The 19,456-nt window shown below is 37.5% G+C and overlaps 2 protein-coding genes across 11 annotated transcripts in view; one reads left to right on the top strand and one right to left on the bottom strand.

The window, feature by feature from the left end:
* LOC138764513 (teneurin-3) overlaps window positions 1-19,456 on the top strand; it is a 4,541,667-nt gene that overhangs the window by 1,750,504 nt on the left and 2,771,707 nt on the right. The window lies entirely within an intron of this gene.
* Window positions 3,616-10,042, bottom strand: LOC138751561 (uncharacterized). Its single transcript, XM_069914033.1, has 3 exons — window positions 9,896-10,042; window positions 4,290-5,522; window positions 3,616-3,624 (listed from the first exon to the last, which is right to left on the bottom strand). Exons 1-3 carry the CDS (start codon window positions 10,040-10,042, stop codon window positions 3,616-3,618), a joined length of 1,389 nt encoding a protein of 462 aa, XP_069770134.1.

Raw genomic sequence — 19,456 nt, 5'->3', positions numbered from 1 at the left:
ATACCAATACCAATACCAATGCCAATACCAATACCAATACCAATGCCAATTCCAATACCAATACCAATATCAATACCAATACCAATATCAATACCAATACCAATGCCAATACCAATACCAACACCATTGCCAATACCAATACCAATACCAATACCAATACCAGTAGCAATGCCAATGCCAATACCAATGCCAATACCAATATCAATACCAATACCAATATCAATACAAATAGCAATAACAATACCAATATCAATACCAATACCAATACCAATATCAATACCAACAGCAATACCAATACCAATACCAATATCAATACCAATACCAATACCAATACCAATACCAATAGCAATACCAATAGCAATATCAATAGCAATACCAATAGCAATATCAATACCAATACCAATACCAGTAGCAATGCCAATACCAATACCAATACCAATCTCAATACCAATAGCAATACCAATACCAATACCAATATCAATACCAATACCAATACGAATACCAGTAGCAATGCCAATAGCAATACCAATACCAATATCAATACCAGTAGCAATACCAATGCCAATACCAATGCCAGTACCAATATCAATACCAATACCAATATCAATACCAATAGCAATACCAATACCAATACCAATACCAGTACCAATATCAATACCAATACCAATACCAACACCAGTAGCAATGCCAATAGCAATACCAATACCAATATCAATACCAGTAGCAATACCAATGCCAATACCAATGCCAATACCAATATCAATACCAATACCAATATCAATACCACTATCAATACCAATAGCAATACCAATACCAATACCAATAGCAATACCAATACCAATACCAATACCAATATCAATACCAATAGCAATATCAATAGCAATACCAATAGCAATATCAATACCAATACCAATACCAGTAGCAATACCAATACCAGTAGCAATACCAATGCCAATACCAATACCAATACCAATACCAATGCCAATACCAATACCAATACCAATACCAATATCAATACCAATACCAATATCAATACCAATACCAATACCAATACCAATATCAATACCAATAGCAATATCAATACCAATACCAATACCAGTAGCAATACCAATACCAGTAGCAATACCAATACCAGTAGCAATACCAATGCCAATACCAATACCAATACCAATACCAATACCAATACCAATACCAATGCCAATACCAATGCCAATACCAATACCAATACCAATGCCAATTCCAATATCAATACCAATACCAATATCAATACCAATACCAATACCAATACCAATACCAATACCAGTAGCAATACCAATGCCAATACCAATGCCAATACCAATATCAATACCAATACCAATACCAATAGCAATACCAATACCAATACCAATACCAATACCAATATCAATACCAATACCAATACCAGTAGCAATGCCAATAGCAATACCAATACCAATATCAATACCAGTAGCAATACCAATGCCAAAACCAATGCCAATACCAATATCAAATCCAATACCAATATCAATACCAATATCAATACCAATAGCAATACCAATACCAATACCAATAGCAATACCAATACCAATACCAATACCAATATCAATACCAATAGCAATATCAATAGCAATACCAATAGCAATATCAATACCAATACCAATACCAGTAGCAATACCAATACCAGTAGCAATACCAATGCCAATACCAATACCAATACCAATGCCAATACCAATACCAATATCAATACCAATACCAATATCAATAACAATACCAATACCAATACCAATATCAATACCAATAGCAATATCAATACCAATACCAATACCAGTAGCAATACCAATACCAGTAGCAATACCAATACCAGTAGCAATACCAATGCCAATACCAATACCAATACCAATGCCAATACCAATACCAATACCAATACCAATGCCAATACCAATACCAATACCAATGCCAATACCAATACCAATACCAATACCAATATCAATACCAATACCAATATCAATACCAATAGCAATACCAATACCAATACCAATACCAATACCAATATCAATACCAATACCAATACCAGTAGCAATGCCAATAGCAATACCAATACCAATATCAATACCAGTAGCAATATCAATGCCAATACCAATGCCAATACCAATATCAATAGCTATACCAATATCAATGCCAATACCAATGCCAATACCAATATCAATACCAATACCAATAACAATACAAATATCAATAACAATACCAATATCAATACCAATACCAATACCAATATCAATACCAACAGCAATACCAATACCAATACCATTATCAATACCAATACCAATACCAATACCAATACCAATATCAATACCAATAGCAATATCAATAGCAATACCAATAACAATATCAATACCAATACCAATACCAGTAGGAATGCCAATACCAATACCAATACCAATCTCAATACCAATAGCAATACCAATATCAATACCAATATCAATACCAATACCAATACCAATACCAGTAGCAATGCCAATAGCAATACCAATACCAATATCAATACCAGTAGCAATACCAATGCCAATACCAATGCCAATACCAATATCAATACCAATACCAATATCAATACCAATAGCAATACCAATACCAATACCAATACCAATACCAATACCAATATCAATACCAATACCAATACCAACACCAGTAGCAATGCCAATAGCAATACCAATACCAATATCAATACCAGTAGCAATACCAATTCCAATACCAATGCCAATACCAATATCAATACCAATGCCAATACCAATACCAATACCAATGCCAATACCAATACCAATACCAATGCCAATACCAATACCAATATCAATACCAATACCAATATCAATACCAATACCAATACCAATACCAATACTAATATCAATACCAATAGCAATATCAATACCAATACCAATACCAGTAGCAATACCAATACCAGTAGCAATACCAATACCAGTAGCAATACCAATGCCAATACCAATACCAATACCAATGCCAATACCAATACCAATACCAATGCCAATACCAATACCAATACCAATGCCAATTCCAATACCAATACCAATATCAATACCAATACCAATATCAATACCAATACCAATGCCAATACCAATACCAACACCATTGCCAATACCAATACCAATACCAATACCAATACCAGTAGCAATGCCAATGCCAATACCAATGCCAATACCAATATCAATACCAATACCAATATCAATACAAATAGCAATAACAATACCAATATCAATACCAATACCAATACCAATATCAATACCAACAGCAATACCAATACCAATACCAATATCAATACCAATACCAATACCAATACCAATACCAATAGCAATACCAATAGCAATATCAATAGCAATACCAATAGCAATATCAATACCAATACCAATACCAGTAGCAATGCCAATACCAATACCAATACCAATCTCAATACCAATAGCAATACCAATACCAATACCAATATCAATACCAATACCAATACGAATACCAGTAGCAATGCCAATAGCAATACCAATACCAATATCAATACCAGTAGCAATACCAATGCCAATACCCATGCCAATACCAATATCAATACCAATACCAATATCAATACCACTATCAATACCAATAGCAATACCAATACCAATACCAATAGCAATACCAATACCAATACCAATACCAATATCAATACCAATAGCAATATCAATAGCAATACCAATAGCAATATCAATACCAATACCAATACCAGTAGCAATACCAATACCAGTAGCAATACCAATGCCAATACCAATACCAATACCAATACCAATGCCAATACCAATACCAATACCAATACCAATATCAATACCAATACCAATATCAATACCAATACCAATACCAATACCAATATCAATACCAATAGCAATATCAATACCAATACCAATACCAGTAGCAATACCAATACCAGTAGCAATACCAATACCAGTAGCAATACCAATGCCAATACCAATACCAATACCAATGCCAATACCAATACCAATACCAATACCAATACCAATGCCAATACCAATACCAATGCCAATACCAATACCAATACCAATGCCAATTCCAATATCAATACCAATACCAATATCAATACCAATACCAATACACATACCAATACCAATACCAGTAGCAATACCAATGCCAATACCAATGCCAATACCAATATCAATACCAATACCAATATCAATACCAATAGCAATACCAATACCAATACCAATACCAATACCAATATCAATACCAATACCAATACCAGTTGCAATGCCAATAGCAATACCAATACCAATATCAATACCAGTAGCAATACCAATGCCAATACCAATGCCAATACCAATATCAAATCCAATACCAATATCAATACCAATATCAATACCAATAGCAATACCAATACCAATACCAATAGCAATACCAATACCAATACCAATACCAATATCAATACCAATAGCAATATCAATAGCAATACCAATAGCAATATCAATACCAATACCAATACCAGTAGCAATACCAATACCAGTAGCAATACCAATGCCAATACCAATACCAATACCAATGCCAATGCCAATACCAATACCAATATCAATACCAATACCAATATCAATAACTATACCAATACCAATACCAATATCAATACCAATAGCAATATCAATACCAATACCAATACCAGTAGCAATACCAATACCAGTAGCAATACCAATACCAGTAGCAATACCAATAGCAATACCAATACCAATACCAATACCAATACCAATATCAATACCAATACCAATACCAGTAGCAATGCCAATAGCAATACCAATACCAATATCAATACCAGTAGAAATATCAATGCCAATACCAATGCCAATACCAATATCAATAGCTATACCAATATCAATACCAATACCAATACCAATACCAATATCAATACCAATAGCAATATCAATAGCAATACCAATAGCAATATCAATACCAATACCAATACCAGTAGCAATACCAATACCAGTAGCAATACCATTGCCAATACCAATACCAATACCAATGCCAATACCAATACCAATACCAATATCAATACCAATACCAATATCAATACCAATACCAATACCAATACCAATATCAATACCAATAGCAATATCAATACCAATACCAATACCAGTAGCAATACCAATACCAGTAGCAATACCAATACCAGTAGCAATACCAATGCCAATACCAATACCAATACCAATGCCAATACCAATACCAATACCAATACCAATGCCAATGCCAATACCAATACCAATACCAATGCCAATACCAATACCAATACCAATACCAATATCAATACCAATACCAATATCAATACCAGTAGCAATACCAATGCCAATACCAATACGAATACCAATGCCAATACCAATACCAATACCAATGCCAATACCAATACCAATACCAATACCAATATCAATTCCAATACCAATATCAATACCAATACCAATACCAATACCAATACCAATAGCAATACCAATACAATTGCAGTGCTACAATGTAATTGCAGCACCAGCAACCAGATTTGAATCCAGCTTTACCTGTAAGGGGTTTGTACCTTCTTCCTGTGTCTGCATTGGTTTTCCCCGGGTGTTCCAGCTTCCTCCCACCCTCCAACTTTACAGTGTTGTCGCTTAAATTTGGTGAAATTGTGTAGCATGGGTTTGAATGGATGGAATTGGGTTCTACTGTCAGGTAAATAAATTTGAATTCAAATTTGTACCACATGAAGGTACTGTGGTGGCAAAATATTTTCTGAAAGATCTTTAATGATTCAGCAATGAATATGGCTACATTCCAAACTCATTTTTCTTTTAACAGAGATTTTTGAGCTCCAGCATGCAGCAAGAGTTTTTATGTGGAAATTAATGGGTAGTGCTTTCTCAATTTACAAATTTTATGAATTTTCACTTAGCAAAAGGTCACACACAAACACTTTAACATAATCCTTTCATAAATCAAGGAATACCTGTCTCTCTGTGTTTGGCTCTGGGCCAAATGTAATATAATGTTCACTCTGTAACACCAAGACATTGTTAAACTGCAGAGCAGTCTTACAAGGATCTTTTCATCTGTTCCTGAAGGTATTGGTATTTTTTGTGTCCATTGTTTTTGTAATTCACAGCAACTGGATCTTTCAACTTCTGAAATGCACAAATAGTCAAATTCATGCAGATTATTTAATATAAATCCAGAAAAATTGGAAGAATTCAATTGATATTTTCAAAGCAGGACTGATAGTTTTTTTTTCTGAACAGGAGATATTTTAAACAGACAGTTATAAATTATCTTTGATTCTTCTGAAAGGAAAAAAAAAGCAATTGAGTGTGACCTAGATTATCAGGATAATGGTAGAATCAATGGTAAATCCTTTGTTCCAAAGACTTCAGATATACTACGTGGAGTTTACATTAGACTTGCTTGTTACAAGATCTAGAATTAAATGTTCTGGAGCCACATGATTACTTTGGAAAAGGCCAGTGGGAAATTCCACACAGCTTTGATTTAAAGATTTTACGGTGTTTTCACTCTTCTTGGGATGATGTGAATTTGACAAAGGTAAACAATGTGGCAAAATGCTCATTAGGTTGGTTTCGGCTAGAATAACTAATTCACTGAATAATATTTCAACCACCTTTCTTGGATTGTAGTTGGAAAGACAATTGGTAAACATTTAGAAAGGATGAGATTGGTTAAGTCTTTCCTTTCTCCACATTTATTTAATGAAAACATTGATGGTATTGTTCAGTTGATGCCTTCTTTTTCAATATTTTTATTAACATTGAAATTCCACTTCGAAAAATAAAGAGCACATATGTTAAAAGTCAAAAACATTACATTACACTTGAGTCATATCATCCAAGGTACCCTACATTCTCAATCAAACAAATTAAATTGTATTAATATTTTGTTATTAAAAATGATCTAAACCTACTATCAAAAAAAAGCTGTTTAGCAAAAAAAAGGAAGAGAGAATTCTTATAAGAGTAAGAAATGTCCTTCTTAGTCAATGCTTCTACCTTCATATCAAATGAGAGATTATAAAAGTAATTCAAGGGTCCCCACAGCATTTGAAAAAGTCCATGCCTTCTTAAGTGATTAGATTCATGACCCTGGTATCCTTGCTTGGATAACAATATCTTCAGCTTTGCTTATTAAACAGCTATTCCCACCCTCCATTTAGACAAGGTTTAAATTCTCTTGTGACAGAGTATATAGAGGTGTTTGGGAGAGAAATTGGGAAACATTTGTTAGAGCAGGTCACACACAAACACTTTAAAAACACAGTATTTTTGCAGGAGCTTTTGCAAGAGTGTTCACAGACTCATGATGGAGTGTTTGCAAAAGGCAACAATGTAGCAACATACAGTAGCAGCTTTGTTTGAAAATCAATTTGCTGTCTGGAAGAGCATGTGATCTTTGCAAGCGGAGGGAGAACAGTTTGCTCTCAGAGTGGGAGGGAGAAAGAGAGGAGAGACAGAGACTTCAGTTCCAGAGGGACAAGTTGGCAAGCTTTAGAAGACTGCCTAGTCAAAGGAGAGGACTGGCTGTCCAGTGCTTCCCTTGGAATAGGAGAAACAGAAAGGAACTCTGTGGTGACCTGAAACAAGAAAAAAACTGTCTCTCGAAAAACCAACAAGAACCCTCCTGAGTGGTAACCATCGACCTTTTAAGCACCAAAGCCTGGTGAACTTTATTAATGTTAATTTCTGTGCACTGTCCAAGAATTGCCTGCAACCAGTGAGATTGGACTGTGAACCAAAGAACTTTTCTGAACTTACACACACATTACACACACGTATGCTGAGAATTAGAAGGTAAGTCAATAGAGATAAATTAAAGTTTGATTCTATTTTCATGTTCAAAGATAATTAAAAGCAACTTTTGTTTAAGAAACCCTTTGCTGTAGTGCATATCTATTGCTGCTGGGTTTTGGGGTCCTCTGGACTCGTAACACTCTCTTTAATCATCCACTTTGATCTGATAAATAGAGAATGCTGAACACAAACCTTTGCCTCAGCCCAGCAGGGATATTCTCCTTGACCTATCCTAAGTGCTCTAAATTTAAACCTATCTTGTTTCTCAGGTTAGATTAAATTTTCAACAGAGGGAGAGAAAAAAAAAGATTTTTTTTCTCTGTTTACAGATGTGGAATTTCCTGCTTAGAGTTTTCTGAATGTTCTGTTTTTTATTTCATTTCAATGATCAGTATACCTTACATGTGAGCTTTTTTTCCATTGTTCAAATTCATTGGTGACTTGTGTGATGTAAGCTTCCTCTGCGCTATCACCTTAAAGTTCAGTCTACTCCCGCACTCAGTTCATTTTGCCCCATTATACAGGAAAAGTCCTAAAATCCATACTACTCAGGGATTGGGTCGGTCCAGATTTTTGGATTTTCTGGATTCTCAGGCAGTACTTTTAAAATTAAAATGTAAGGAGATGAAAGAAAGGATGAACAGGTAAATTTTGGTAAGTTTATTAATGAATAATTTTTTCAGATGAAATATAAGGTACAAATCATTTCCGTAACTTCTGTGCATTGTGGCACTTGTGTGGTCACACAAAAGCCTGCTAAATTTTAAATGTTTAAGGGTTTTTGAGAAGTTCAAATTCACAGGTAATCCTGATGTCTGGCATCTGGATTTTTAGACTGTTATGAGCCGAGAGGACCCCAAAGCCCAGCAGCAACAGATGTTCACCAAGACAAATAGTTATTTAAACAAGCATTGCTTTTAATTATCTTGAAACATGAAAACAGGATCAAACTTTAACTTATTACTATTAAATTATTGTAACCTAACAACCCCCTTCTAATTCTAACCACAGATGTGCGTAATGTGTGTGTAAGTTCAGAAAAGTTCTTTGATTCACAGTCCAATCTCACTTCTCATTTCTCCAAGTTCACTGGTTGCAGGCAATTCTTGTACTGTGCACAGAATTTAACATTTATGACTTTCACCAGGCTTTGGTGCTTGGAAGGTAAATGGTTACCACTCAGGAAGTTTCTTGTTGGTTTTCAGAGAGAGATTTGTTGTTCGCTGGACACCCACAACTGATTCCTTTTAATCAGCCACGTCAGTTTTTTGCCAAAGAAACTTGCCCCATCAGGGTTTTCCAGGTGATGATCTCTTTCTTTCAGGTCACCACAGAGTTCCTTTTTGTTTCACTTATTTCAAGTGAAACATTATGCAGCCAGTCCTCTCCTCTTGTATGAACCACAAGGACTTTGACCAAGCACTCACTACCCATCTTCAAAATAGGGGTTTTCCACAAGCTTGTCAGGATCCAGTCCCATCAGTTGCTGCTAAATTCGAGCACTGCAGAACTGAATTCTCTCTTTCTCTCTGAGAAGAGTCTGTTATACTCTCTCTGCTTGCCAAACCATATGACCCTCTTAGAACAGTAACCTCCACTCAGACAAACTGTGGCTCTGAACCTAATCCTCCAAGTCCTTTCATCTGTTTCTTTTCAAAACAACAATCCATTATTGAAGTCTCTTGGGCACTCGCCAAACCTTTTGCAAATACATTTGGAGCTGGCCTGTCTGGCATGAGCAGAGCTCTAGTATTTTAAATGAGATCTTTTTGAAGTGTTTGTATGTGACCTACACTAAAAAAAACCTGCCCCAATTTATCTCCCCAAAATATATCTATATACAATATAAAACACATATTCTGTCACAGGACTCTTACTGTTGACTTTTGTTTTATTCATGTAATTTCTACCCTGCCCCTTCCACATTCAGGAAAGTGAATAAAACACAAAAATGAATAATACAATGTCAATATGTGGAAGACTGGCATTCAGTCTGTGTGAGTGACCCTGGGCTTCTCGTTGCTTCCCACTTTAATTCTGCATCCCACTCTGACAGATTTGACAGTGGTCTCCTGCACTGTTATAATAAGCCCCAATGCAAACTTCGGGAACAACATCTCTTCTTTTGTTCTGACAAGTTGTAGCCTTCCAGAGTCGATGTGGAATTTTCCAATTTCAGCGAAGTCACCAGCCATTTCTGCCATAAATCACTGATCTGTGATATTTGTTCAGTTTACCTCTCTCCCTGAGCACACCTTGGCCTGCTGGGCATGTCTCACAGCCCTGTTATTTCGATGTCATCATGATTGTTTGATCACCCTCTTACTGCCCTCATTCACCCATTTTTCTGACAACTTCTTTAATTAACCCCCATGACAACTATAGCCGTCACTTCAACTTGAAGCATTAACTCCGTTTCCCCTTCTACAGATACTGGGTGAGAGTTTCCCACTTTTCTTCTATCACTACATGCCACCTGCAAGTCTGAATGTTTAAAACTAGATCATGAGAGAGGAAAGCTGAGCAAAGATCTTGAAGGGCAGATCTGGAAGTGGAAGACAAAAAAAAAGTGAGATATTTGGAAGTGAGATCAAGCAAAGGTCAGAAAATAGACATAGAATGAGTCTGATTATGCTTGAGAATGTTTACCTGTATGCAAAGAGCTGAGTGAATGGGTTAAATGAGGTAAAGGTGCAGACGTGTGAATTATTGATTTTTTTGGGGTGTAAATGAAACATGACTTTGAGAGTCGTGGGAATAATAGCTTAAAGTTACTGAGTGCCATGATTTCATCTGAGAGAGGGAGAGGAGGGTTAGAAAAAAGGGATGTGGGGCTTACGATATTTATTGGAGAAATAATAAGTATTGTGAATGGGGAGATATGTTTGAACAATCGACAAAATTATAAGAGTTCAACTAATAAACGAAAGAAGAGCCGATCATATATTTTTGGCACTACAAGTGATCTCCAAACAGTCTGAGGGAGGGAAAAGAACCAATTTGGAGACATATCAATGACAATTGTGAACATACTAGAGCAAAGACATTTGGGGAGTGCAGTTGCCATCCTCCCATCACCTTCTCAGTATAAATGCAGCAGTTGCGTGCTCTCTATGTGACTGCCATTGGGAGCCACATCGATAAATTGTGATGCACAGTATTGGTCCATCTCCATATGCACAGAAGCAGTCAAGTGGTTTAATTCAAATAGCAGCTGTGAAATTTAAACTCAGCCAATTCAATGGAAAAGCGGTCACTGATAATGAATTTGTTGGATCTTGCAGATTACTGAACTGATTCATTGAAGAAGTCTGCGATCTTTTCCCAATTGGCTCATGTGTAACTTCAAGCCAAGTCAAGTTACTGTCACCCAATTGCACATGTACAACCTGACAAAACAACATTTCTAGACCTAGATTTCTGTTGAGAGCCAAGCTGCTCAAATTTTGTTGAAACTCAATGCATTCAGTTAGCTTTTTGATTAATAGGGGAATTAAGAGAGCAGGCATGTAGGTGGAGATGAAATCACCACCAGATCAACCACAAGCATTTTTTAAGTGGTGAAGCAAGCTCAAGAGGCCCTAGTCCCTGCTCCAATGTCTTATGTTGTTGTGTTAAATTGTTTATTTGATTCAGACTATTACCCCCTTTCTTTCTTTCTTCTAACATTAAAACATGAAATCATGACCTTAAAAGTTGCTACACAATCTCCTTATTAGGCTTACTGAGATTATTATGTCATTTGTCACTTTATTAATGAATCACAAAAAGTTAGGTTGCAGGTGCAGCAGGTTATTAAGAAGGCAAATGGAATGTTGGCCTTCATCGCTAGAGGAATTGAACTGAGGAGTAGGGAGGTAATGTTGCAACTGTATAAGGTACTGGTGAGATCGCACCTGGAGTACTGTGTCCAGTTCTGGTCTCCATATTTGAGGAAGGATATACTGACTTTGGAGACGGACCAGAGGAGGTTTACTAGGTTGATCCCTGGGATGAAGGGGTTGACTTATGATGAAAGATTAAATTGTCTAGGATTGTATCCACTCAAGTTCAGAAGAATGAGAGGAGATCTTATAGAAACATATAGGATCATGAAGTATATGGATAGGATAGATGTAGGAAGGTTTTTTAAGCTGGCCGGGGAAACTAAAATGAGAGGACACAGTCTCAAGATTCGGGGGAGTAGATTTAGGACAGAGATGAGGAAAATTAGTTTTTCCCAGAGAGTAGTGAATGTTTGGAATTCTCTAACCAGGGAAGTGGTTGAGGCTGCTTCATTAAACATATTTAAACTTCGGTTAGATAAATTTTTACATGATAGAGGAATTAGGGGATATGGGGAGAAGGCAGGTAGGTGGAGTTAGGTCCTAAATTAGATCAGCCATGATCGTATTGAATGGCGGAGCAGGCTCGATGGGCCATTTTTGGCCTACTCCTGTTCCTACTTCCTATGTGGCTAAGAATGATGGGAAATTGTCACTTAATGGAAAAAAAATTCTCAAATTGCATTGTCAGCTTATAATTTTGCATCATTTTGCTGGCATATTTTAGTCTGAAGGATACACAGCATTTAGGGTTGGGAATTGTCCTTGGCAGCTGATTCCAAAGTCACAATGCAGAAATGGCTGCACATTGTGCTTCACCTATGAAATTCAGGTTCACTGAGGTCAAATGGACTGAACTCTGGAAGCAGAGAGGAAAGTCAGTTGCTTGTATATTGATGTAGTAGTGGGGCCAATTTGCTCAGAAGAAGTAATCAAGGACAAATTCCTACCCCTATCTGTTTCTGGTCAGCTGTGACTGATAGCTCAGCATGCATAATTATGTTCTCTCATTAAGTTTGCCAACAGGTGGTAATGGGACTAATGGTCCTTAGGTTTCATCTGTTTCTTGTAAATTCATAGACTGGGTCTTCACCATAACAATCAGGAAATGCAGATTGAGGCTAAACAATGCTTTTAATCTGTTGTTATTGGAAGAGTCACAGTGCCACAGCCAGTAGACCAGATGCATAATGGCTCCAGTGATTCAGATTCAAGCAGGCATGCAGGGCAGTCAGTGCAGAGCTTTACTCATCCTCCTGTGGCCACATGGGTTTCTTCTGAGTAGTCCAGTTTCCTCTGATGTCCCAAAAACATGGTAATTGCAGGTTAATTGCCAACTCCAAATTGCCCTTGGTGTATGACAAGCACAATCTGGGAGGAGCTGATGGAATACAGGAAAAATAAAAAATAATGTCAAATTTATTTGTCATCTGATTGCACAAGTAGAAACTGACAGAACAGCGTTCTGCGGTCCTCAGTGCAAAACACACAGACATTTCACACATACAGAAAAAAAATACATATGCAGGTCAATATATACAAATAAATAAATAAATATTGTTTCATAAATATGTGAGTCTTGAATGTGAGCAGATCTTTTGGTTGTTCAGCATTCTCACTGCTTGTGGGAAAAAGCTGTTCCTCAACCTGGTGGGGCTGGCTCTGATACTCCTGTATCTCTCTTTCTCGAGGGGAGCAGCTATTCTTTGGGGAGTCATTCAAACAGATGATTTATTTTGTCTTAGATTAAGTGCTTGTTTCTATTCTTTGTGACTCTCTGACTCTAACAGGAAGCTGGCTACTGAAGAATGAGACATCCTTGTGGAGCCCAAACTAGGAGGCCTGACTAGTGAAGAGCTATTTTTTTCTGATTTTGCAACTGAAGACCAATGCAGTGATTAAAAACATGTGGGCTATTGGTGTATGTTGTTCATTCTTAATCAAATTAAACAAAACTGATGAAGGTATGATGCTTAATGAGATCATTCGAAATTGGGCCCACTACCACATCAATATAGACAAACAGCCTTGCAACTGCAGCAAGCTCAAATTCTAAATCAGGTCACCACATTGGATTTAACAGCTCCAATGTTAAATCCTAATACAAAATTCATGTGTCCACGTATTCAGACTTCTGATGGTGGCAAGATAAGATATGATTGCAAAGTAAGTTTGGGGTCACAGTGTTAAGGATAAGGGGTAAACCATTTTGGACTGAGATGAGAAAATTCTTCACTCAGAGAGTTGTAAACTTGTGGGACCCAAGTTGATAATTCTAAGATAATTCTATCTTATGAATTCATAAGATAGATTCAAAAGGATATGGCAGATAAATAAAATACTGTTGAATTCTGGGGCCTTATTGCCAAACCAAAATTGGTTTAGTCTTATATGTTCATTATGTCCAACTGTGGAATCTACACTTGGAAGAATACCGAGGACATCAAGAAACTGCAAATGAGATTTATTTGCTAAGTGGAAAGAATGGAAAAGCTGAAGTTCTTCTTTGAGCAGAGATAGTTGGGGGATAATTGACTGCATTATTGAAAACCGTAAATAGTTTGGATGGAGTAAATAAGGAGAAATAATTTCCTGTGCCAGTAAAGTTAGGGGACAGAGGACACAGTATGACTGTAATTAGCAAACAAGGCAATGTTGTCCAGAAGTGGGATTGAACCACACTCAAAGTTGATTATTGAAAGAGATCTGGATTATTATGAGAAGGGAAACAAGGGGGAAAAGAAAAGGGAAAGGAGACTGCTACTTAACGACGAATACAATCAGAATGACCATTAAAAAAATCCTCCTGTACTTCATCTTTTTGTGGTTCTCTATTATTTATGAGCATGAACTTCTGATTGAGTGTGAATAAAATTAAAATGAAATGCAGCCTTTGTACAAGTGGCTCTAATGAATATTTCAACATGATGAACACCAATACATGGAATCTGAGCTACTTAAAATGCTTTGTTTTACCTTGTTTTAGTCAGCTCTTTGTCCTTCAAAAATAAAACATGTTATACCTGATTTAGATCTTCCCAAAACTTTTCTGCTTTCTCACATGCCCAAATTGCATGTACTGTTGTTCCCGTTTCCTTCTTACAGCGAAAACATCTATCTGATACTGTTGGTCCTATTTATTTAACTTTTGGGGCGAGGTGTATAGCCTGTGTAACCAATTTTATTGTATCATGCGTAACCTCGTGTTTATTGTATTTCTCATAGTTCCGGAGCATAGCTTTTCCCATGTTTCATTCTTTATTTTTATGTTTAGATCTTGTTCCCACTTTTGTTTGGGTTTACAGCTTATTTCTTCGTTCTCTTTCTCGTGCAGTTTGATGTACATGTTTGCTATAAATCTTTTAATTATCACTGTGTCTGTAATCACATATTCAAAATTGCTTCCTTCTGGTAACCTCAGCCTGCTACCCAATTTGTCCTTCAAGTAGGTTTTCCGTTGGTGGTATGCAAACATTGTACCGTGAGTTATACCATATTTGTACTTCATTTGTTCAAAAAGATAATAATTTATTTCCAGAAAAAACAATATTCTTTTGATCCCTTTTCTCTCCCATTCTCTAGAGCACACATGTCAAACTCAGGCCCACGGGCCAAATTTGGCCTGTGATAAAATTATATTTCGCCCGCAAGATCATATCAAATATGTATTAGAGCTGGCCCGCTGGCCGCCGTGCCGGTATAGTGCATGCACAGCTAATACTACAAATCCCAGAATGCTTTGCAAATGCGTCGGCGCCGGCCCGTCAACCCGCTAATCGCCCCACCTCCTCTCTTTACTTTTATTAGCATCTGCGACCTGTCGCCTAACTCACATGTAATAAACCCCTTACGGAAAATGGCCAAATGACTGACAGAAAACAGGACCTTTCAAGAGAGGTGGGAGGCAAACTCTGACCCCAGAGTTTGATGAACTTGCATCTAAGAAGAGATGCCAAGTATCTGGTTTAGACCCAGGTGCATCGGAGTAAATCACAGTGTAGCAAGCTAAGCTTGGATTCATATTTTCTTTGGTTAGCTTTGGACTGTTCATCGTTGAAAGATTGGATTTTCATTGAAGCAAGTTGTTATTTTTTTGACTTGTTGGCTTGTGAAAAAAAATACATTTAAAAGGAGCTTAAAGGCTATAGAGAAATATTATTTATTGAATATTTTATTTCTCATTTGTTAATGCTTCTTCTGGAAAGAGTTTAACCAAAACTATTATTAAACATTTATTTTAATAAGAAAAAGTTTAACATTACATATGTTGAAAGAAGAGAAAACATGCAGGTGTTGTTGAAAATTTTCAATAAATATTTAGTTTGGCCAACGACTTAGTCCAAGTTTTTAATTTTGGCCCTCTGTGAATTTGAGTTTGACACCCCTGCTCTAAAGGAAAGGTTATCTATTGTGAAAGGGATTAGTTGATTTTGCAGCAATAATAATTTTAGTAGTTGATAATTTATTTTTTCCCTTTCTACATGAATCTTCTTCCAAATGTTGAGCAGATGGCGGATTACTGGTGAATTCCTATGTTGCACCAGCTTTTCATCCCACTTATATAGTATATGTTCAGGTACCTTCTCCCCTATTTTATCTAGCTCTAATCTGGTCCAATCTGGTTTTTCCCTTCTTTGATAAAAATCTGATAGGTATCTTAATTGTGCTGCTCTATAATAATTCTTAAAGTTTGGTAGCTGTAAGCCCCCTTGTTTGTACCATTCTGTTAATTTATCTAGTGCTATCCTCAGTTTTCCCCCTTTCCATCAGAATTTCCTTATTATTTTCTTTAGCTCCTTGAAGAATTTCTCTTTTAGATGAATTGGTAACGATTGAAATAGGTATTGTATCCTTGGGAAGATGTTCATTTTAATGCAATTTACCCTTCCTATCAGTATTAAATAAAATCAGAAAAAGCAGCATACTAAAAAATCCAGAGATCTTTCTTAATAACCATATAACCATATACAGCACAGAACAGGCCAGTGTGGCCCTACTAGTCCATGCCGGAACAAATCCCCTCCCTCCTAGTCCCACTGACCAGCACCTGGTCCATACCCCTCCAATCTTCTCCCCTCCATTTAATTATCCAGTCTTTCCTTAACTATAAATAATGTCCCTGCTTCAACCACCTCCACCAGAAGCTTATTCCACATCCCAACCACCCTTTGGATGAAGAAATTTCCCCTCAGTTCTCCTTATAATTTTCCCCCTTCAATCTCAAACCATGGCCTCTGGTTTGAATATCCCCCACTCTTAATTGAAAAAGCCTATCCACATTGACTCTCTCTGTCCCTTTTAAAATCTTGAACACCTCCATCAAATCCCCCCTCAATCTTCTACGCTCCAGAGAAAAAAGCCCCAGGGTGCTCAACCTTTCTCTGTAACTCAAACCCTGACATCCTGTCAACATTCTCGTGAACCTTCTCTGCACTCTCTCTATTTTGTTTATATCCTTCCTATAATTCGGAGAACAAAACTGCACACAATATTCCAAACTTGGCCTCACAAATGCTTTGTACAATTTCATCATAACATCCCAACTCTTGAATTCAATACTTCGATTTATGAAGGCCAACATTCCAAATGCCTTCTTTACCACTCTATCTACCTGAGTATCAACATTCAGGGTAATATTTACCATAACTCCTAAATCCCTTTGTTGCTCTGCACTCCTCAATTGTCTACCATTCAATGTATATGACCTATTTAGATTTGCCTTTTGAAATGCAACATTTCACACTTATCCAAATTAAATTCCATCAGCCATTTCTCAGCCCACTCCTCTAGCTTTCCTATATCTCTTTTTAAGCTACGGTAATCTTCCTCACTGTCCACAATACCACCAATCTTTGTATCATCTGCAAACTTACTTATCCAATTCACCACCCCTTCTTCGAGATTGTTAATATATATAATAAACAATAGTGGATCCAGGACTGATCCCTGAGGAACTCCACTAGTCACCGGCCTCCAATTTGACAAATAATTCTCTACCAGTACACTCTGACACTTCCCATCCAACCATTGATGAATCCATTTCACTACCTCCTTATTTATACCTAATGCCTCCACCTTTTTTCCTAACCTCCTGAGGGGAACTTTGTCAAAAGCCATATAGACAACATCCACAGCCTTCCCTTCCTCGGTTATCCTTATATGATTCATGACCTCCCCACTATTTTTCTTTACTTCAACTGGTACAATATTTTTTTTCCCTAGTGAATACCGAGGAAAATAAATCATTTAAAATTTCCCCCATCTCCTCTGACTTTTCACATAGCCTACCCTCCCTATCTACAAGGGGTCCAATTCTATCCCTCACTAATCTTTTGGATTTATTTTTACTCTGTCTGCCAAAGGCTCTTCGTGCCTCTTTTTGGCCTTTCTACTTTCTTTCTCTAACTTTTTTTAACACTCCTTGTAGTCCTCTTTCAATTTCTCAGCACCCTGGTGTTTATACCTCTTGTACACCTCCCTCTTTCTCCTAACCAAATTTCTAATATTCCTCAAAAACCAAAGCTCCCTATGACTTCCAGTCTTTCCTTTGATCCTCACTGGGACATATCTACTCTGTACTCTCAAAATTTCTTCTTTGAATATTCTCCATTTTTCATTTACATCCTTTCCTGAAAAAATCATGTCCCACTCTATACTCCCCAAATCCATTCTTATTCCTTCCAAATTTGCTTTTCTCCATCCAGAACCTCAACTTTAGGCCTTTCTTTGCTCTTCCCTAAAACTACCCTAAAACTAATAGAGTTGTGATCACTAGACCCGGTTTGTTCTCCAACATTAACCTCAGACACCTGACCTATCTTGTTCCCTAACAGGAGATCCAGTATTACACTGTCCAAAGTCAGTTCCTCTATGTATTGATTAAGAAAACAATCTTGTACACATTTGACAAACTCTAGCCCATCTAGCCCTTTTACCTTTTGGGTATCCCAACCAATGTGAGGGAAGTTAAAATCTCCCATGATCACTTTTTTCTTCTTCTTTGGCTTGGCTTCGCGGACGAAGATTTATGGAGGGGGTAAAAAGTCCACGTCAGCTGCAGGCTCGTTTGTGGCTGACCAGTCCGATGCGGGACAGGCAGACACGATTGCAGCGGTTGCAAGGGAAAATTGGTTGGTTGGGGTTGGGTGTTGGGTTTTTCCTCCTTTGCCTTTTGTCAGTGAGGTGGGCTCTGCGGTCTTCTTCAAAGGAGGCTGCTGCCCGCCAAACTGTGAGGCGCCAAGATGCACGGTTTGAGGCGTTATCAGCCCACTGGCGGTGGTCAATGTGGCAGGCACCAAGAGATTTCTTTAGGCAGTCCTTGTACCTTTTCTTTGGTGCACCTCTGTCACGGTGGCCAGTGGAGAGCTCGCCATATAATACGATCTTGGGAAGGCGATGGTCCTCCATTCTGGAGACGTGACCCATCCAGCGCAGCTGGATCTTCAGCAGCGTGGACTCGATGCTGTCGACCTCTGCCATCTCGAGTACCTCGACGTTAGGGGTGTGAGCGCTCCAATGGATGTTGAGGATGGAGCGGAGACAACGCTGGTGGAAGCGTTCTAGGAGCCGTAGGTGGTGCCGGTAGAGGACCCATGATTCGGAGCCGAACAGGAGTGTGGGTATGACAACGGCTCTGTATACGCTTATCTTTGTGAGGTTTTTCAGTTGGTTGTTTTTCCAGACTCTTTTGTGTAGTCTTCCAAAGGCGCTATTTGCCTTGGCGAGTCTGTTGTCTATCTCATTGTCGATCCTTGCATCTGATGAAATGGTGCAGCCGAGATAGGT

The sequence above is a fragment of the Narcine bancroftii genome, chromosome 1 (genome assembly GCF_036971445.1).
Source record: "Narcine bancroftii isolate sNarBan1 chromosome 1, sNarBan1.hap1, whole genome shotgun sequence".
NCBI lineage: Eukaryota > Metazoa > Chordata > Chondrichthyes > Torpediniformes > Narcinidae > Narcine > Narcine bancroftii.
This window is presented reverse-complemented; position numbering and strand designations above follow the sequence as displayed.

Excerpts from the sequence above, each read along its gene's own strand:
- LOC138751561 (XM_069914033.1), bottom strand. The coding sequence starts at position 10,042 with ATGGCTGGTGACTTCGCTGAAATTGGAAAATTCCACATCGACTCTGGA. Across the intron at positions 5,523-9,895 it reads CCACTGTCAAATCTGTCAGA|CACTGCAATTGTATTGGTAT; the intron begins GTGGGATGCAGA and ends ATTACATTGTAG.